Raw genomic sequence first — 22325 nt, 5'->3', positions numbered from 1 at the left:
CTGGCTTTCCAAAGTGGCAGTTCCTATATGGTCTAGCGGTTAGGATTCCTGGTTTTCACCTAGGCGGCCTGGGTTCGACTCCCGGAATGATAAGGCTTGAGTGCTTTTGCTTCTGTCATTTTTGGCCAGCGGTCGGACTGCAGCTACCTTATAGGATGTGGTTGTGGAACTGCCCCGTAAGCCTTCGATAGCTCAGTTGGTAGAGCGGAGGACTGTAGGTGGGATGATGGCAATCCTTAGGTCGCTGGTTCGACTCCGGCTCGAAGGACATCTTTTGCGCTCAGAGCCGCTTTCTTGCCTTCGCCAACTGAGTTCACCAATGCTCAAAGTTCAGCATGGAGGTGAAAAGGAAGTTCTCTGACCAGGAATCGATCCCGGGCCGCGGCGGTGAGAGCGCCGAATACTAACCACTAGACCACCAGGGAAGGACTGGCTGAAGGTTGACCTCAAGTCTAGCTGTGGGCCTCCACCCAGGTGTGCTGCAGCTGCTCTGACAAAAATAACTCTAACGTTTGCAACCTCCTCCTGGGGAAGAGAAAGTCTCAGAGCCTGGATCACAGTTCTTCTTGGGAGGGACTGTCACATGCTCGGTGTAAGAGCATCCTATCGACACCACAACTTGCCATGACAACAAAGCACAGCATGCGTTGAAGGAACTCCATGTTCACCGAGCCGTCTCCTCTTTCCAATCAGCATGCTACTGAGCACTGCTGACATGGACTGGGCCAGTGGCGCAATGGATAAAGCGTGTGACTACGGGTCAGAAGATTCTAGGTTCGACTCCTGGCTGGCTCGATCAGGAATTTTTTGCGTTGCTCTCAGTGCAGTGCGGTCGCGGTTTGCCCCTGCCGGAGTTGTTCGGTTCTACTCTGGAGTGAATCGAGTTTCTGGGGCCGCCAGCACAGAGCCTGTGGGGTGCTCTCCTGGGTTCAAAGGCTGCCCCAACTGCTCTCATGTCTTGGTCCCGTACATCCCTCAGGACTTCCAGAAGAAACCAGTACAGCCACTCTCCTGGGAAGACGGCAGTGACAGCTTGTAGACCAAAATATTTGCTGTGAGGCTAAGGCGTTCTACTGCAGCACAGATACACATTCGAAAAGCAGACAATATTCAAAAACAAAGTGCCAACCTAAAACAAGATTGCAGTCAAAATGACCACCTCAGACAAGTGTGAGCAATGTTTCAGTCACTGTTATATGTCGGCAAATATGCCACACAGTGCAGACGCTCATACTACTGAAAAGGAAGTTACCTGACTGAGAAAGGTATAAATAGAAATCGGAGCCTGCTCCAAATGGCCTGGTCAGCTCCAAGCGGGTGAGACTTGAGCTCCAAGCGGGCTGTAAAAACCTCCTGGAGTTTTCATTCATTTAATGTCTGGTACAAGACACTGCGTCCAACCAGTTATGTTTGAATGTCAAACCTACCCCAATCCTTAACCCAACCTCACAGTTTCCTGCTGTGTTTTATCAACCTCCCAACCTACCCCAACTCTTAACCCAACCTCACAGTAACAAACCTCCATGTGGGTTTCATTGATTCAATGTCTCGTACATGGCACAGAATACAACCTATCGCAGTTTATTAAAATCACACCTACCCCCAGCCCTAGGCCCAACCTCACGGTAACCTGCTGTGTTTTATTCAATTTTACTCCTACCCCAACCCTAAACACAACCTCAGAGTAAGCAGTTTATATATATATTTATTTTTATTTTTATGAATGTCTACTACAGCTACATCAATCGCAAACCCAGCCTACGTGCGGCATAAGTGCCTACCACTTAGAGGTCATCCAGCCAACTTGCAGTGTAATCTCCTTCACTTGTAGGTCTCTGAGCTGCAGCAACACCTAAGCGCTCTGACACACAGACGCAAAAGAAACCATTGCTTTTAACCTCCTCTTGGAGAGGAGAGAGTCTCCGACCTTGGATCTCAGGTCTTCTATGGAGGGACTGTCAGGAATCCTGTAAGAGCATCCCATCCACACAACCTCTTGCCATAAAAACAAAGCAGAATGTGTGGTGAAGGAACTCCGGGTTGACAGAGCCTTGTCCTTGCTCCAAGCAATGTGCTAACAAGGTGCTGAACAGAGTGACGGTAGCACAAAGGTTAGCGCTTATGACTATGGACCAGAAGATTCTCGGTTACGGAAACCAAGAAACTGTGTATGAGAGAGTGCGTAAGTGTATGAGTGGCACTTGTGCAAGCGGAGCTGGGACGTGCCAGCGATCAGAATGAACTGGAGTTTGTGCCAAGACTGGCTTTCCAAATTGGCAGTTCCCATATGGTCTAGCGGTTAGGATTCCTGGTTTTCGCCCGGGTTCGACTCCCGGTATGGGAAGGCCTGAGTGCTTTTGCTTCTGTCCTTTTTGGCCAGCTGTCGGACTCCAGCTACCTTATAGGATGTGGTTGTGGAACTGCCCCGTAAGCCTTCGATAGCTCAATTGGTTGAGCGGAGAACTGTAGGTGGGATGATGGTAATCATTAAGTCGCTGTTTCGGCTCGAAGGACATCTTTTGCGCTCAGAGCCGCTTTATTGCCTTCGCCGAGTGAGTTCACCAATGCTCAAAGTTCAGCATGGAGGTGAAAAGGAAGTTCCCTGACTGGAAATCGAACCCGAGCCGCGGCGGTGAGAGCGCCGAATCCTAACCACTAGACCACCAGGGAAGGACTGGCTGAAGGTTGACCTCAAGTCTAGCTGTGGGCCTCCACCCAGGTGTGCTGCAGCTGCTCTGACAAAAATAACTTTAACGTTTGCAACCTCCTCCTGGGGAAGAGAAAGTCTCAGAGCCTGGATCACAGTTCTTCTTGGGAGGGACTGTCACATGCTCGGTGTAAGAGCATCCTATCGACACCACAACTTGCCATGACAACAAAGTACAGCATGCGTTGATGGAACTCCATGTTCACCGAGCCGTGTCCTCTTTCCAATCAGGATGCTACTGAGCACTGCTGACGCGGACTGGGCCAGTGGCGCAATGGATAACGCGTCTGACTATGGATCAGAAGATTCTAGGTTCGACTCCTGGCTGGCTCGATCAGGAATTTTTTGCATTGCTCTCAGTGCAGTGCGGTCGCGGTTTGCCCCTGCCGGAGTTGTTCGGTTCTACTCTGGAGTGAATCGAGTTTCTGGGGCCGCCAGCACAGAGCATGTGGGGTGCTCTCCTGGGTTCAAAGGCTGCCCCAACTGCTCTCATGTCTTGGTCCCGTACATCCCTCAGGACTTCCAGAAGAAACCAGTACAGCCACTCTCCTGGGAAGACGGCAGTGACAGCTTGTAGACCAAAATGTTTGCTGTGAGGCTAAGGCGTTCTACTGCAGCACAGATACACATTCGAAAAGCAGACAATATTCAAAAACAAAGTGCCAACCTAAAACAAGATTGCAGTCAACATGACCACCTCAGACAAGTGTGAGCAATGTTTCAGTCTCTGTTATATGTCGGCAAATATGCCACACAGTGCAGACTGGGCCAGTGGCGCATACTGGCACCTGTAGGTCGTGGTTATTCTTGGCTACACCGGCCAATCACGTTCCGAGTTGGAACCAAGATTTTTTTTTAATTCATGGTTACGCTGGCCAATCACGTCCCGTGCTGGAACCAAGATTCACCCTATACTTGGTTACGACAGCCAATCATGTTCCGAGTTACAATGAACGCTATGGCCAATCAGAGCCCTTATACCATTCAAGATTTGTACTGTAATAACAGATTTCGTTGCAGATTAATTTGGACAACAATTGCAAACTAAGTATTTTTATAACAAGTTGGTTTAAATGAATAACCATTACAGTAACATTAATTACTACAACACGATCATTATATGATTGTTATAGATGTTGTATAACGTTATTTGGTAAGATTAACTTAGCCGACCAAGCACTCTTTAAAGTTTTACTACAAACATTTTAATGCAGTTATTATACATTATAACACTTTATATTATTATTTACTACCATAGTTACAATAATGCCCGTGCATTATCCTAACACATCAATGAATCACTCACTTATAATAAATATAAGGCTCATTTCATCAGTCACTGATTATAAACAAATATTATAATAACGCTCACATATGACTACATCACTAATCATAAACTAATCTAATAAATCAATCACAAAGCAAAAAAACAATATGGATCACGCATGAACGCATCACTAATAATAAACCAATAATAGAATAATGCTCACACATTAATTCATCACTAATAATAAAGCGATAATATAAGGGTCACACATTAATGCATCTTCAATAATAAACCAATAATATAATAATGCACACCCCCCATATGGGAGTCCAGGGCCGTAACATCCACTGTCTCTAACGTTAGCTTAAAAGATTTCCGGCATCAAAAGCAGTAGGCGTTGCTGAGGAGTATAGCGTCCCCGTCACTCAAACACATGCGCCCCCTGCTGGCCTCACTAACACCACTTCCGGCAGCAACCTAGCTTTCCCATGTGGTCTCCCATCCAGGTACTGACCGGGCGCAGCCCTGCTTAGCTTCTGTGGGCAGCCATGGGAGAGTTGCAGAGAGCTAGCTGCTGGCTGGTAATGGAGTTGATGTGATTGTCTGTTGTGGTGAAGGAGCTGAGACAAAAGGTAATCTAAGTACCTACTGTCACCCATGGTCATGACTGAAAGGACAAGATCTCGGATACAACCGGACACATTTTACAAAGTGTTTTGACCCGCTTGTTTGAGTCGCAGCACAAAAGAGAAATGAGCCAACAAAATAACCTGAATGCAAATTATTTATTATAAAATGTAACTCATAGAACAATCAATCAATGCAACCAACAAATGTCTAGGGATACTAATGAAGATAAAGAACTTAGGATATAATCACAACAACACTTTAACTACATGATATAAGTAACGCAAAACAAAACCATAAGGTTAAAGAATCAATGAGATGGGAGGTCTTGACATGAGGACTCCTGAGTAGCCACAGGTCCTGGGGTAGCTAGCACAACAACTTTTATATACCCATTGATGAGCAATGCAGGCATCCAATCACGATTTACCACATACTCCAACCTGGATTTCTCATTCAGGGAATCAGACAGATAACATCATCCAACACAACACTAGCTACATGAACACACTGGAGAGTGGATAACAGATGAGATTTTAAGCCGCAGAGGTGCTGTTATCCAGATGTTTATGAAACTGTTCTTCTCTCAGCCGCCATTATTGTGTTTACATAAATGCAAGGAGCGCGACACATTTACAACCCCATCTACTGCAGTGTAGGATTGTTGGAAAACAGTATACCTATTATACTGTTATTTATAGCCTATTCAAACATTATTCAGACATGAAACATCCTGTGCACATGAGATAATGTTTTGCTGCATTCATGTCATGTGTGCAACTTTTTGTCCATGTGTTTCTTTAGCTGCGCCGAATGAGTGAAACTCTGTAGACACTGACCAGATCTGTACGGTCTCACTGAGAAGATGTGAATGGTTTCCCTCCAGTGTGGATCTTCATGTGTTCATTAAGGTTTGGTGATTGGTTAAAACTCTTCCCACACTGAGTAGATGTGAATGGTTTCACTCCAGTGTGGGTCTTCATGTGTTTAATAAAGGTCTGAGGAGCTGCCGAAACTCATCCCACATCGAAGCTGCGGTCACATTAGAATTTGAGCATGCGAAATTCTGTTGTACAGCGCTGTGAAAAGGAGCCGGATTAAACAAGATGATCAGACATTTAAAAAGCGAACGATTGGTCTATATTTTACTAACTGTCCAGAGAGGTCATGTTTTGATCTTCGATAGGTCTCACACAGTCAAGTTATGCAATTTTGCAGGTCAGAATTCATCAAGCTTGAACTCTGCAAGGCAATGAACTGCGAAACTTGAGGCACGAACTTGCATTTCCGGTCTAACGCATTCACGTGCGTATGAATGGAAGTCTATGGCGAGAAAAGTCCAGTGTGACCGCAGCTTAAGTGCAAGTGAATGGTTTCTCTCCAGTGTGGATCCTCATGTGTCGACTAAGGGAGAATGAGCAGTAAAAACTCTTCCTACACTGAGTGCATGTGAATGGTTTCTCTTCATGTGTTGATTAAGGTGTGATGAGCGGGTAAAACTCTTTCCACACAGAGTGCATTTGAATGGTCTCTCTCCAGTGTGGATCCTCATGTGGTAATTAAGGGATGTTGATAGGCTGAAACTCTTCCCACACTGAGTGCAAGAGAATGGTTTCTCTCCAGTGTGGATCATCATGTGTCGAATAAGGGAGGATGAGCAGTAAAAACTCTTCCCACACTGAGTGCAAGAGAATGGTTTCTCTCCAGTGTGGATCCTCATGTGTCGAATAAGGGAGGATGAGCAGTAAAAACTCTTCCCACACTGAGTGCATTGGAATGGTCTCTCTTCAGTGTGGATCCTCATGTGATAATTAAGGGATGTTGAAAGGCTAAAACTCTTCCCACACTGAGTGCATGTGAATGGTTTATCTCCAGTGTGGATCCTCATGTGGTGATTAAGGGATGATGATTGGCTGAAACTCTTCCCACACTGAGTGCATGTGAATGGTTTCTCTCCAGTGTGGATCCTCATGTGGTGATTAAGGGATGATGATTGGCTGAAACTCTTCCCACACTGAGTGCATTGAAATGGTCTCTCTTCAGTGTGGATCCTCATGTGATAATTAAGGGATGTTGAAAGGCTGAAACTCTTCCCACACTGAGTGCATGTGAATGGTTTCTCTCCAGTGTGGATCCTCATGTGTTGATTAAGGGATGATGATTGGCTGAAACTCTTTCCACACTGAGTGCAAGTGAATGGTTTCTCTCCAGTGTGGATCATCATGTGTTGATTAAGGTGTGATAAGCAGGTAAAACTCTTCCCACACTGAGTGCATGCAAATGGTTTCTCTCCAGTGTGGATCCTCATGTGTTGATTAAGGGAGAATGAGCGGTAAAAACTCTTCCCACACTGAGTGCATGTGAATGGTTTCTCTCCAGTGTGGATCATCATGTGTTGATTAAGGTGTGATGAGCGGTTGAAACTCTTCCCACACTGAGTGCATGTGAATGGTTTCTCTCCAGTGTGGATGATCATGTGAATCTTAAGTTTGCTTTTGTTTGCCAAACTCTTTCCACACTGAGTACAGGTGAAACGATTCTTTTTTCTCCTTTTCAAAAAATGATTTTTTTCCTCAATTTTGACATGATGTTCCTCGTCTTTACTCCCCTCATTCTCTTCAATGCAATCTGAAAGAAATAAATAAAACAATAGTTTTCATTAAGTCTTAAAAACTCTCATCAAAAGCTCAAAAGTGAAAAGACACAGGAAACATTGGCTTCACACACTGTAATTTTAATGCACATTAAATGTAAAATAAATCAGATAATATGTTGTTTGGTCCATTAATGTGTACACATTTAAGCAGATACAATTTAATTCATCTTTATTTATCTAGAGCATTTACAACATAAATTGTGTCAAAGCCACTTAACATTGAAGTTATAGTAAATTGAAACAGTTTCAGTCCAGTTTTCAGTTTCTTACATAATGGATCATAAAAGTCATTTTGATCATATTGATAAGACAGATTTAAAAGCTGTAAACGGCCTATTTTTATTTGTATTGTAACAGTGGTGGTTTTGGATAAATAAGTTTTGTTTAAGTCTTTCAAAGAAAGAAAAAAAAACAAAACAAATGAACTTTCAAAAACTGCTCCCAGCGGGATTAGAAGTTGGGCCGTCAGCATAGTAGTTGAATGCTTTATCGCTAGTCCATGTAAGAAGTGAAATCCGTGTCTTTTCCAGACCCTTTCATCCTACTCCCAGTGGACCTCGAACAAAAAAGTATAGGTTATTTATAACCTATGGGTGCCAAACAAGTTTATCTTGTCAAGGATAGCCACAGCAAGCATTAATTTCCACCATTTCATAATCAAAAATAAAAATAAAATAAATTAAAGATTATCTTTAAATAAGAACTCACACACACATGTACATTGACTCAACAGTAATATATTTAACCATAAAAAATTAAAAATACAACATCACTGCGGAATCACTCCATTTGTGAAGGTTTCTAAACAAAATCAACCATCCTTGTACAACAAACAATAAAAGAAACAAACTAAAACCAAAACGGTTCAAAAATAAATTATAGCTAGTGTAAAGGGGGAATGATGGAATGAGTAATGAACAAAAAGCCTGTTTTATGGGGTTGCAACGTGTGTAAAGATTTTCAGTGTGGGTGTATGAATGAATAAAATGAACTGACCCGGGCTTTTAGTATCGATTGGTACTGGTCCACCCCTTGATAAGTTTAATTTTGGGAGGCTCCTTCCTACCAGACTGACTTTTTCGTTGGCTTCAGGAAAGGATTCAGCTTCCCACTTACTCCACCGAGGATCCAGGAGACTGCTTGCACAAAATGACCACTGTAAAGTTTGCCGGGCACACTGCGTCCATTCTTGCTACACGCCACAGTCTTTTTTTTCTTCACACGCCAAAAACCAACAGCTCTTCAACCTCGCACATTTCCTTTCTCCATTCTCTGCCACAACAAACACAAACCCAAAAGAAACAAAATTCTTCTTCTCACTTTTCTATTTCCTCCCTCTTTAATCTTCTTTTCCCTACCTGAACTTCCGTTTTCTTCAACTTGACCCTGGAGGTTTTTGGAAGGGCAGGTTTGACTAGCTTCCCCTATTGGAGCTTAGAAGAAAAAATTTGGGGGAGGCATAGTCTTGCCACACTCTCCCCCTTGAAGAAAAAAAAAAACAACAACCCCTGGTTGTTTATAAAAGGGATGTCAGAAACCAAGAAACTCCTCTTAATCTAGTGGTTAGAGCAAAATGGCCTTAAGTTTTTCTTTCTCCTGATTCTCCAGTTCTTCAGCTGTTGGAAAGCAAGGCTTAAGATTACAAACATTTACGGTTCAAACATCCTCTCCAGTGTTTTCCAGTGCAACACGATAGTTCAGAGGTCCTAACTGTTGAATTGTCCTGTAGGGTCCTTTCCATTTTTTTGCAAGCTTTGCACTGAAATTATGCAATAAACTTGACTGAGGAAAGCTTACCCTGACACTGTCTTTTTCTTTATAGGATGCCTCTCATCCTGTTTTATTGTAACTGCGGAGTTGTCTTGCCATAGCTGTTTTTCTGAACTCACTTGCTTTCATTTTCAAATTTGACAGTTGTTTTGCAACGTCGTAGGCCGGAGAATCGGTATAAATTGTGTCCATGCAGTAACTTATCTACAGGACCTTGGAATTTCCTCCCGAGTAGAAGCTCTGCTAGAGTCATGCCGATGGTTTCTTGGACTGCAGAATTAATGGCAAAGCGAAGTTCTGGTAAGTGTTGGTCCCATTTTTATGGTTATCTTCTACATACGCAGAAATCATTTGTTTTAGGGTTCTGTTCAGTCGTTTTGTGAGATTGGTCTGGGGGTGGTAGGCTATTTGATTTTTGTCATTTTCTGTTTGATTTTCCATTTTTAAACTTCAGAGAAAACTGCTGATGTGAACTGTGTGCCTCGGTCAGATAGAATGGAATCTGGTACTCCCCAACAAGTAAGTATTTCTTCTCTGAAGAATTTGGCTTCTGTCTGGGCAGTGGCCTCTCGCATGGGAAATAATTCCAGTGTTTCCTCTAGGATTGCACAGTAGAATCTCTGTCTGCTAGGTTCTGAAATATCTTGATTATATCTGGGTCTTTGTGTTGCTCTTCCCAGATTTCTGCAATGGAGATGGGTCAAAGTACGGTCACTTGAAAGGTGCAGAAGGGCATTCAGCTGGTTTGATGACAGACTCACTGTGCTTTTGATGAAGGGTTTGCGAACCCAGTCGTACTGGTTCCAATTATGCTGCTCAGAAAAATACCTATTGAAATATGCAGACAGAGATTGCAGATGGAGAGTGATTTCCGTTTTAGTAGTATCCCAGTTAAACACATTTTCTGTGATAAATTCATCCAAGGTCAGGAACATGTTTAGATTTAGTAGGTTTGAACACGGCCTTGAAGGGACAAATTAAGCGAATTAAGCCAATCAAATATGTCAGACAGGTATGTAAGATCTGTGAGCTACTTAGCGTCAGTAAAATAACTCCTAAAGGAAGATCCACAATCAATCCTCAGTTCGTAATGCAATGAAAAAATACGCTGCAGGACTTTGCCTGTGGAGAGCCATCTAACCTCCTTGTGCAAAAGCAACGACTCATATTCGGACCCCATTTCTATGCACAACAAGGCAAACAGTCTTGATTTAGTGGGACAAACTTTATGAAATTCACAATCTGTATTGCTGTTTGAAGCACTGCGTTCAAGTCCGCAGGAAGTTTTTTTGCTGCGAGGACCTCTCTGCGAATCATACAGTGGGTGAAACAAACATGCGGAGCTACTTTATGAACCAAAGCAGCGAGTCCTTTATTTTTTCCTAACATGGATCCCACTCCATCAGTGCCCAAACCGACACAATTGTCCCAACAAAGACCAAGTTCATTCAGTTGACCGCTGAGTTTTTCTAAAATATCTTTTCCTGTAAACGTCTTTTCATTGATGAGCAAAATAGTAGATCCACAAGCAATTTTCTCTCATGACTGTAGCGGACGAATACAAGTAGTTGAGATGAGTTTGATATGTCTGTCGACTCAACTAATTGTAATAAAAAAGAAATCCCATTCTTTATTCTTTTAATCAGCTGACGTTTGACGTCGCATGCCATAACAGTTATTCGCCGGCTTATGGTGTTGTCTGGTAGTGGAATTTGTTCAATGTAACTTGCATACTTCTCTCTAAACAGTTTTACAGATGGCCTTTGCAGCTGGAGATATGAGGCTCTCTGGAAATGTATGTGGCTATTTGGCCTTGGCAACTAAATGTGCCACCTCATTTGAAGCAGTAAGCGATTTTACTTGCAGCATGGTTTGACTGGTCATCGTTTGTTTTTGTCCTCTTAATGCTGATTCTTTACATCGAAAAAAGTCGACTGGCTTATCTTTTAACATCGGATGTTTCTTCTGTAAGTGACGCACCAGTTTCACAGGTTTTAAACTGTCATTTGCAAGGACCTCTGAACACACAACACATTGTGGACATGGTTCGTTATTAATCGTATTGTATGTACTGTTCATCATACTTCCGTTGCTTTGATGCACACAGGCCTTTGGTTTTTGTAATGAGCGTTAAACCTCTCTGTTTGGAGATCCCCGTTGACGCGGAGGGTTGGTCATACGTTTGCTTTAATGCTTCAGAAGGGCACTCGTCATCTTTTTTGTCAGACGGTTTACCGGTGTTAACTTCACCGTCGTTAATTTTAAAAAGCCACAGGTCCATTTTTTGTATATGTTTTACGTGATCGCATTAACTACAAAAGGTGCCTCGTGCCTGATAGTTAGCTGCGGGACTAATCAGATTGACTCTTGTGAACATAAAAAAACGTCATAATTTACTCGAGTGCACGCCTCAGTTTCTCAATCCCCTCTTAACAGACGCTGGAGCCCCACATTTTGAAAACCCCTGGCCTATAGTATGGCTAAACAAATTATAAATATTAATAAATTCCTCCTGTCCTTGCTCCTTGTGTTGTGTCAACACTGCACCTAATCCGGAATCACTGGCATCGGTGTAAACCACAAAGGGGAGTCGGAGAACAGGATGTCCAAGGATGGGAGGCGAGGAGAGACAAGTCTTTAATTTCTTCAGTGCTTGTTGACATTGAGGTGTCCATTGAAAAATTCACCCTTTTTTCTTCAATGAGTTCATGGGCTCTGCAATTTGAGAAAGGTTTGGCACAAACATATGGTACCACCCTGCCAATCCAAGGAGTTAATGTCTTTGATGTTTTTTGGAACCGGGTAGGATGTTATCGCTTCTACTTTAATGGAATCAGCAGGAATGGCCTGGGTGTTCACCACATGTCAAAGAAATGATAATTTATGTTGGCAGAATTTACTTTTCTTCAAGTTAATGATCAGACCAGCTTTGTGTAACCAGGTGAAGATCTTTGAAGTGTTGGGTGACTGAGGGTGAGTATATGATGTCGTCATCAAAATACACAAAACACATTTTTCCCAGCAACTCTGCTAGGACAGACTCCATTAATTGCTGGAATGTTGCTGGGGGATTTTAAAGTTTTTAAATCCAAAAGTCTTGGATTCACTTCCAGGCTCCATAGTTACCTGCCAGTATCAACTGTTGAGATCAATGGTGGAGAAGATGACAGCACTAGAGAGGGATTCCAGTATCTCTGTGATGTTAGGTAAGGGGTAGGTATCTCTTTCTGTGATAGCGTTCACTTTACGATAGTCCACACACAACCTCATACTGCTATCTTTTTTGGGGACAAGGACAATGCGTGAGGCCCACGCTATTTGTGTAGGTTCTGTGAGGCCATTCATTAGCATTTCTTTGACTTGCTCTTTCACAATCTCTTGCTTCTCTGGTTTTAAACGGTATGGACGTTGTCTGATCAGCACAGGGTAGTCAGTATACAAGCAGTGCTGTAGAACAGTTGTTCTTCCAAGCTGGGAGGTACATACTTGTGGATTCTGCAGAAGTAGATGATGTAACTGGGAATTTTCTTCTGGATGCAGGTGAGATTGATCAACTGATGCTTTTATTATTGTCTTGTCATCCCTATTATCTGGTAACTGGAATAGACTTTGTGGTGGGGGATTTGAGGTGAACAACAAAAGAGCTTGGCTTGAGTTTTTTCTGTGCACTTTTTTTTTTCTGGTGCAGGTATGTTTTTTTCTGGAATGCTGGCCTGCCCAGGCTGAAAAGCATACACTTGGTTTCGGGTTGATGTGCAGGTTTAATTTTCACCAGCCACATTGATCTGTAGCCCACTGGTAAATATATAATCCAATCCTAGGATCACTAAATAAGTGAGAGCTGTGGAAGTGAGGATAGCAAATGGAATAGGAAAAAAACATATTGTAAAGAATGACATTTGTTTTTGCCCGTCCTAAAGGTATGGCGGTCTCACCATTAGCAAAGTAGAGGAGACCATGGGGCCATTGATGAAGAACATCAAGGGAAGCAAGTGCTGACCTCAAATGTTGGTGAAGTAGGGTATAGCTGGCTCCAGTGTCGATTATGGCTTTTCCAGACCAAGCTCCAAGGGTGCTTGATACAATTAGCTGTTGTGGTATGAACTCATGGGTAGGAGGATGACTTGGTTTTGCTGTAATTGTGGAGTTGGAGTTGTAACAGAGATGCTGTTGTGAGAAGGTGCAGGCCTTTGATGCTGTGTGGGTATATTTTATCTCCTTCAGCAGTGGTTCTCAATATACCAATATAAAATATACCAGGATTTTGAAGCGATGATTTGACTGACATTAAAAGTGACCAATCACAGTCAACCTTGTCTAGTTTTGCATTGAACGTAAGGGCGGGACAAAGGCCTTTCTATGTTCCAGTGACAGAAAACAACAACTTAAAAACAAATGCATTATTGAAATAATGCTTTTTGGGTGTTTTTACTATAGAGATGTCTATGTTATTCACAAGAGTAATTAAGCCGCGGACATCCTGCCATTTTGCATTCTCTCCGACGGATTTTACTCGCCTCTAACCTATCACTCTTCTGAAGCCTAGTTTAATACAATCTGAGAGCATACTCACACTATGAACAGTTGCTTTGAACTAGGCCAAAGCACGCTTGTCCTCCATTCAGGCCAGGGCACGCTTACAATATCGATGATGCACTGTTCAGTGGAGAAGTGCTCTCGCTCAGCACAGTGGAGACTTCTCTAGTTATGTTGTTTTAGTCGTTTGGGATGCAGTGACACACAATCAAATATTTTGCCGAACAGATCCGCCAATTTTGACGCTCATAAACAGTCATAAAGTCCTCGTGCTGCAGGAATTAGGAGGTTTGCAAAAGGCACAGCTGTGGTGCATTGAGGAGTTTGCGTCTTTAATAAACTACAACAGTTTGCATTCATTGAACGGTAAGAATGATTAATAAATGCATATGAAATAGTCCCTTAAAAGAAACGTCTTGCTTTCAGTTTCTGGCTTAGGCGCGTTTTGCACTCACACACAAGCGTACCGCGCCAAAGCCCAAGTGAATTGTGCCTGAGCCCGATTCAGCGCACTCACACTTCTCAAACGATCAGGCAAACAGGCCTGGGCACGGTTCGGATAGCATAGTGTGAGTAGGCTCTAAGAGTGTCGGCGCGAGCTGCAGGTAATGCGCAATTATTCATTTCTGCAAATGTCGCAAGTGCTTTATTTTAACACGAGAGTGCAGTCATGTAGTTAATCGCCAAAACTGGATATCCGAGCCCTTAAATAGGCTTTTTCAAATGAACTGCAAGTCCTCTCATGATCTCATCATCGCGTGTGTGTGCTCAGACTATATACAATTGTGATCTCTCAGAAGTAGAAATTATTTATCTTTGCTCCTTGACTAAACTTACTCAAAAACTTTCAAGTATTTAGAATTAGATTGATGCATGACCGGTGACAATGCTAACGCACTTACTTGGCTGTACTGTGATGTGAAACTTAGCCTACCATAACTTTTAGCAAAGGTGAAACTTTTTATTTCTTTACGGCAAAAGAATTATGCTAGAAATGTTTCTGGATGAGGTATTTATGTGATTTATACATAATAGGGGTGTTCTGATCTGTCTTAAAGCATCAACAATTTGTACAGGCATTACAGGTCAAAGCAATCTGTTACATTTACCAAAATAAACAATATTAAAGCACTGCTTTGAGAAATGTAGTGTTGTCAGAAACCAAGTAATTTGTTTTTCTTATTTTATTACCGACAGTGTTCTTGTCTTTTTTGTAAAATTATTTCAGTTTAGGATCAAGCGTAAAATAAAATATTGTATAGACAACAAGCAATTAAGAAAAACAGTGTAAAATATGTAAATAAAAACCCAAGTTTAAATATTTTCATCATATACTTTAAACATTTAAAAGCCTGAAAGTATTGTTTAAAAATGGACAAAAAGTGTCTCTATGGCCTTAAAAGTATGTGGTAGTTTTGCCAGTGCTATTGAAAATGATTCATTGTCATGTACAGAAAAAAATAGACCATACTTTGTTAATGCAAATACCTATATGTAGCCTTGTGATTTAAACAATTAAACAATTTAAATAATTGTATAATTAAAAAAGGGCCATAATGAAAAAATTTTTTTTTTTCAAAAGTAATTAACTAGTACTCAGAGTAGTTTTTTAGAGTAATTTGTAAAATATTAGTATCATTTACTAAAACTTGTATTATTTTAGCAGTGTATTATAACTTGAGTACAAATATTCTGTTCTCTTTTCATCTGTGAGATAACATCAACAAATAAACAAAAAAATGCACAAGCACATTTAGTAAAGGTGTATTATATTATAAATAAATTATTAATTAATTGTTATATTATTATTAATGAATGGTTTTTATTTGTATAAATCAATAGACAGTTCATATGCAGTATTTTTATGAATTGCTGAAAAAACATTGCAGGTGTTCAACACATTGCATGTCAGTCTTGGCTTATTATATTAACGCTGTTTTTAGGATCTAAAAATGTATTCTTTAAAAAGCAAAAAGATTCCAATGGCGACACCTGCTGGTACGTGAAGAATATGGTCAATACTGATGAACTTTACACTCAAATGTTTGCATATCATCAGCATGCTGTAATCCATTTCCTAAGCAGCAAAAGTATTTTTTAGACTAGTTTGTTGGCCAGTTGTAGTCAGTGCAATGCTAAACGTTACTGTTTCACTTTAATTAGTTTTGTCTCACATCGTCCCACAACATCATATAGTTTAGAAAACTGTACAATGTTTTATAATAATTTATTATTTTGGTGTCCATTTCATTCAGCATATTTAAAATTAGGGCCTCCACGTTTTTTGACATACTTTAAATCAGGGTTTCTACAGGTGTCACCAAGTTAAATGTAAGACTTTTTAAGACCATTATGAATGAAATTTTAGACTAAGGAATTTTTCAACTGGCCCAGATGAAAAAGATTTTTATATGTCCAAACAAAAAATATTTTAATATAAAATATTTAATAATACAATAATAAATAATAACATTAATAATAATAATAACATTAAAATATTTTAGATATTTCTTAGCAAAAGATCTTAAATATTGTGTAAAAAGAAGAGAGCTCTACTTGGATCCACACACTTTTTTTCCCCAAAATAAACTTTCTTTAAAATAAAAAAAAAACAAATAACAAATGTTTTAAAAGTTTTAAAAACTATATTAAACTAAATCTATGCACAACAATTTGTCCAGGTCGATATCCTCAGCAGTCCTTATCATTATGATAAACAGAGTTAAAATGTCTTGTTGGTGATTGTATGGGTTTTGGCCAGATTGGGTAACAAAACATGAACACAGGAAAATCAAGACTTGTTTAAAAAGATTTAAGACATACAGCACAATATTTTAGTAAATATAAGTTTTTTTTAAGGCCTAAATTTTTTATTTTGGAATTTAAGACATTTTAATACCCAGCGGAAACCCTGTTTAAACACAATAGCCCAGGTAATTAGTTATTATAATAATGTAGGTCAAACTAAGATAATATCTGTGAGAACTAGTAACAACTACAAAAACAAGTTTAAACCCATAAAGAAGTTGATAAAAAAAGGGAATTGTGATCAATGTGACATTTGCAAATGGAAAGTACTAAGCCAACACAATCACTGTAATAGCAGATATCTTCTATGAGAATACTGTAGGTCAAATATTGTCAGCTCAATTAAACCTTTTTAATTTTTTGTTTTTATTTATTTTATATAGCGCCAGTGCTCAAGGACACTTAACAAACAAAGAGAACAAGAAAAGCAATAACCTTAAGAAGGTAGTGAAAATAGGAGACGAATAATACATAACAAGTATGACATAAATAAGAACAAGTGATGAAACTCATTCTGTCTTTAAATGAGTGCTTATGTGCATTTAGGAGAACTAGGCAGCACACTCAGGGCTGCAAGATGGATTAATTTAGTATTCTTCTTATTAAAATATATCTGAATGAGGATCAAATGACTGAGTTGGTCTTGGAGAATTAAAACCAACCTGTTTGTTCCTGCAGATCTTCCTGTTTGACTGTGAATGTTTCTTCAATCTTCACATCTTCACTCTCCTCTTTAATAAATGCCATCTTTATAACAGTGTGGAGATCAGTCACTTCAGCAGTTTTTCTCTGCGTTTGGACACTTTATCCTGTTTAAAAAAATAAAAACATTAAAAACGTCCTGATTAAAATAAATAAAACAATGAACAGAATCAAAATAACTTCTCTTCATTACTTGCTTTAACAGTTTCATATGAGAGTCATTAACAAAAATAAATCAGGTAAGTCTGAGCAAGACACAATGAGCTGATTAAAACTAGTACTCCATTTCTTATATATAGTGATTTGTCCTTAGAATGGAATGACATTATGCTTTTAATAAATTAAACCTTAATTAAAACACTTATTACTCACATTTCTGTTGCTTTATTCAAACAATAGCCCTAATTACTGTGAGTAAATTGTACTTCGTTGTAAAAAGAGTCAAAATAATGCCAACAGCAGGTTCATAATATAACATCGGATGAAAACCCTGAAACTTTATTCAATCGCTTTATATTTATGTAAAGGTTTTAAAAACAAACCTTTCTCCAGCTGAATCAAGCGCAAGAGCAGCGCAGCCTAATGACGTCACACGCCACGCCAAAATAAAAGTCTTTTGTTTTTAGTTTTTTGCCACTTACTGTTGCAGTCATGACTTGTTCAAACATTTCTCTCCCTAGTTTTCTACTTGACACTTGCTCTCTCTCTCTCTCTCTCTCTCTCTTTCTCTCTCTCACACACACACACGCACACACAATCACAGATGTTCAGTATTGGAAGTTGATCAAAACATTTAATCTAAACATTTTAAAACAACTTAAAAAAAAACGTCTTTAGAGGTCATTATCACTAAGTGCCTTTGAGACATCAAAATAAAACAAATAAATAAAGTTTAAGACTTTTTAATTTAACCACATAGTTGTTGTATTATTTAGACATTAGACTGTAAGAAATGAATGTTGGTCAAGCTCCTGCACTTTTTACAATTAATCTATATATATATATATATATATATATATATATATATATATATATATTTATATATATATATATATATATATATATATATATATATATATATATATATATATATATATATATATATATATATAAGTACAATTTACATTTTTCTGACTAATTTGCATGTATTTACATTAATGTGCAGAACATTTTATTGATTACCTAAATTTATGTTATTTCACCAAAATTACACAAATTTTTTGCTGTAAAAACAAATATTAAGCTTCATCTGTAACTTAGCTAGAACTATTCAGTTTTGCGAAACAGTTGTATTATAACCTCATCAGCTTCAGCTGCTCAAAATAATGAATGATGTGCAGTGGCGGAATATTTTTAAACCATGTAACAACAGAGCCACTCCCACCTGCTGGTAGAAACAGGTACTGCTGAATAGATTACTTTTTAAATACCCGACACAAACGCTGCTTTAGGTAGAATACGCGTGATACACACGTGTTGTTAGAACTTTGATAACAAAATAAATGTTATACAACCTATTTTTATTTAAGTGCAACATATTCCAAAAGATCAGGGGCTTTTGACAATACATCAGGGGCTTAAGCCTCCATATGTTGACAAATACTTTTCTTAATATTTTTCTTTTGTATTGATAATCTTGACATTCTGTTATTACATGCACATGTTTCACACTGATTACATTGTGAGTATAAGTCATGTGGGTGCTTCACTATAAACTCAGTATCTTGTTTAGTCCTGTATGTGCTATTCTGAGGCGGTTATGACCATTTCCTCCCTCCGATTATTCCCCATTTCTCTTCCTTCACATATTCACCATTGGATTGTATACAGATGTCTTCCTGAGTCAATTATATCCCAGTGTTCCTGGCTTATACTCTCTGTCTGAATCTTTATTATAGTTTTGACTTCAGCTTCACTTAATTTAACCTTAAGGTCTAAGTGTGAGTGTGTGTGGGTGTTCCCCAGTACTAGGTTTCACCTGGAAGGGCATCCGCTGTGTAAAACATGGATTACTGGATACTGGAATAGTTGGCAGTTCATTTCACTGTGGCGACCCCTGATAAATAAGGGAATAATCAGAAGGAAAATGAATACATTAATATATACAGTATATATACCTTGTCTATATACATCATATATCGTTATTAACCTTTATCTCTAATGTATATTCTGTTTCTCTTCATGTCCAATATTATTTAAATATTTAATTAATTTCCTCCTCTCTTGCATATATTTTCTACAATAATATACCGTTCTACCATTTCTCTAACTCTACAGTGACCACATTAATCATTTTCTTTACCTTCATTAATGCCAATGTTGAGTTTAGTCTAGTGCAGGGGTGTCAAACGTACGGCTCGCTGGCCAGATCAGGCCCACAAATGATTTTACAATGATTCTGTAAAGTATAAAAATGAGCTGCAATTTTTCAATAAAAGAAACTGCTGTTCCAGTAGATGGCGCAATAGCAAATCACAAACTGTTCATTTCATCGAAAACTTGAAAAAATAATATAATTTTCATAAGAAAAAACGTACAGCACGTACATGCAAACACACACACAAACACATTTTGGACCACATCATGCACTTTTTATTTTTTAGATTATATGATCCTTCAATAGGTTGAACAAAACGTATGCAAAAAATAAATAACAGCAGTAATCTTACCTGCTTTATTGGTCGACGTTTACTGTCTGTTATTTTGCTAAAAGCATAATATACTGTATATACATCATTTTTGGTTGCTGCTATTTTAAGTCCAATATACAAGCTTGATCATTTGAGTAACAGTTCGGTTTATATCGAGGGGGATCCAAGGCTGTGTGTCATTTAGATTTGACCCATGCCATGGATTGAACTGGTATATTATACCTAACCCTTTATATGTTTTGTTCAAAATGATTAAACCTCAAATAAACAAGCCAAAACCGACAATTCCAAAAATAAACCTTGATAATATTACTGATTTAAGGAAAAGCCTATGGAGGAAATGCACTCTACAAATGTTAATTTAATTTACACTGCCTCACGAAATTGAGACTAACTTATGGCAGTTTATACATTGTTGCAAATGAAAAAGATAATTTAAATTATCATGGTAAAAGACATTTTAAAGTGTTATTATTTACAAGAGAAAAAAATAGGCTCTTATAAAAGGATCCACAACACTGATCAGTGAGCACATACAATTTATGAACATGTACAGATGTATTTGGTGTCTGTATTGTATGTAGAGATGTGCCAAAAAATTCTAAATGATGAACATGACTTTCAACACTTATTTAATGAAGCTTTTAAAAGGAAAAATCCTCCATTTAAGATACACTTTATGTTCAGATAATTGTTCATTTAGCATCACTGTTGTAAAAGCTGACCGCAATGAATCAAACATAAACATTTAAAATCAAGCAGAACAGTTTGTATACGTTGCTGACTGAATTTTGGCTTTTCCCATGCCATAACAAAATAAAACATGTTATTCGATCATAAGGCAAATAATTACAATACAGTCTTATGCAAATTCAAGGGACTTAATTTTAACTCAATAAGATCATTGACCAAAAAAGAAAATTTCCCTCATCATTTACTCAAACTCAAGTAGTTCTAAAGTTCTGTTTCTTTTTTTCTGTTGAACAAAACTAAAATACTCTAAAGAATGTTGGAGATAAAAAAAAACAGCCACTGACATTTATGGGAATAAATAATAATAATAATGTGTGTATATGTTCTGGTTTTATAAACATACTGTATTTACTCATCTGAATATAACTATATAATTCATTAATAAATATAATAGCAATAATCTTACATGTAACAATTTTAGTAATTATACTTTTTACAGTTTCTGTTATTATAATCTCAACAAAATTATAAATTATAAAGTATAGATTTTAGTAAAATGTAGTTATTAGAATTACTGTGCTCCATTCTCTTCTTAACATCACATAAGAGCACAACCATCAAATACATAGAAGAGAAACTGGTTCCACACAACTGTCCAAGCATCAGACAGGGAAAACCACAAACTGCTTGATTATTTGATGCATTTTCTATGCACAGTTCAAGTTCAAAAAATAAATAATTCCAAAAAGGTTTCAATTTAAACAACCCCATTTACTTTATGTATAAAAGCTGCAGTTGATACAACTTTGACATGGTCAGACCTTAACTGCACTGTTGTTATGTCAATTGTTATAAGAATTGTGTGGTAAGGAGGATGCAGTAATTATGCATAACAGTCACATTCTAAAATTGCTTGACATTAGTTGAAATGGTGTTGAATAACTTGTCTTTTTTACAATACATAAAATAACATGGCATTTCATACAATTTCAGTTTAAAATGTATTATTGGAAATTAAAATAAATGGCTGCAGCCTAAAACAATCAACCATTCATATGTTACTATTTTAAAAGGTATGGTGGTGGAAAGGCCATCACTCAAAAATTGACCAATAATTTCCAATGCAGATGCACCAAAGGGTTGGGGTGAGATGGTGGCATTTAATCCTTCCTTGAGTGAATCCTTATCTTGTGGTCAATGGAAGTTTGCAGAGACCCCCTAGTAGTCACTGGACCCTGATAAAAAGAGACACAAAAACTTTTATAGTTGGACTGTAATACAATATACAGTTAAAGTCATAATTATTACCGCCCTTTGAATTTTTTTTCTTTTTAAAATATTTCCCAAATTTTGTTTAACAGAGCAATCATTTTTTACAGTATGTCTGATAATATTTTTTCTTTTGCAGAAAGTCTTATTTGTTTTATTTCGTCAAGAATAAAAGCAGTTTTTAATGTTTTTTAACAGCCATTTTAAGGTCAAAATTATTAGACCCCTTAAGCAATATTACCTTCTGATTATTTACAGAAAAAAACATTATTATACAATAACTTGCCTAATTACCCTAACCTGCCTAGTTAACCCTTTAAAAGTCACTTCAAGCTGTATAGAAGTGTCTTGAAAAGAATCTAGTTTAAAAAAAATAATAATAATAATAATAAAAAAAAATTTAAAAAAATTTTTAAAAAAAGAAAGTATTTTTGGCTGGATTTTCTCTTTTTTTGGGGGGGTAGAAAAACGGATAAACTACTTAAATTCATTATACACATATAGGCGGTGCTGAAACAGCCAATTTCCTTTGACTCAACCAAATCTGACCTCCTGATGCCCCCTAAAAACGATAGTCCTCTGAGTACCAGCACCCAGACTTTTAATTAATATTTAATTATATATATATATATATATATA

The 22325-nt window shown here is 38.3% G+C and overlaps 1 protein-coding gene, 1 long non-coding RNA gene and 2 other non-coding genes across 6 annotated transcripts in view; 2 read left to right on the top strand and 2 right to left on the bottom strand.

Annotated features, from left to right (window-relative positions):
* LOC148680839 (uncharacterized) overlaps positions 1-22325 on the bottom strand; it is a 785675-nt gene that overhangs the window by 372659 nt on the left and 390691 nt on the right. The window lies entirely within an intron of this gene.
* Positions 182-268, top strand: trnay-gua (transfer RNA tyrosine (anticodon GUA)). Its single transcript is given in 2 exon segments — positions 182-218; positions 233-268. It is a non-coding gene; the product is annotated as a tRNA-Tyr (tRNA).
* On the top strand, positions 2968-3040 carry trnar-acg (transfer RNA arginine (anticodon ACG)). Its single transcript has one exon. It is a non-coding gene; the product is annotated as a tRNA-His (tRNA).
* The window catches only part of LOC148680790 (uncharacterized), a 796717-nt gene continuing 779132 nt past the window's right edge, over positions 4741-22325 (bottom strand). Inside the window, exons 1-3 of one of the 3 annotated variants that reach the window (XM_088650420.1) lie at positions 17616-17644; positions 17034-17180; positions 4741-7229 (exon numbers count right to left, since the gene is read on the bottom strand). In XM_088650420.1, the coding sequence (XP_088506546.1) occupies positions 5995-7229; positions 17034-17118 (1320 nt within the window). In that variant the 5' untranslated portion in view covers positions 17119-17180; positions 17616-17644 and the 3' untranslated portion in view covers positions 4741-5994. Of the gene's footprint in view, positions 10993-11965; positions 16066-17033; positions 17181-17615; positions 17645-22325 lie in introns of those variants that run through there. The other 2 variants (XM_088650419.1, XM_088650421.1) reach the window with 2 other exon arrangements.

Source organism: Danio rerio, chromosome 4 (assembly GCF_052040795.2).
Source record: "Danio rerio strain M-AB ecotype USA chromosome 4, GRCz13ab, whole genome shotgun sequence".
NCBI lineage: Eukaryota > Metazoa > Chordata > Actinopteri > Cypriniformes > Danionidae > Danio > Danio rerio.
Note: the sequence above shows the minus strand (reverse complement) of the source record. Positions and strands in the feature narration are given on the sequence as shown.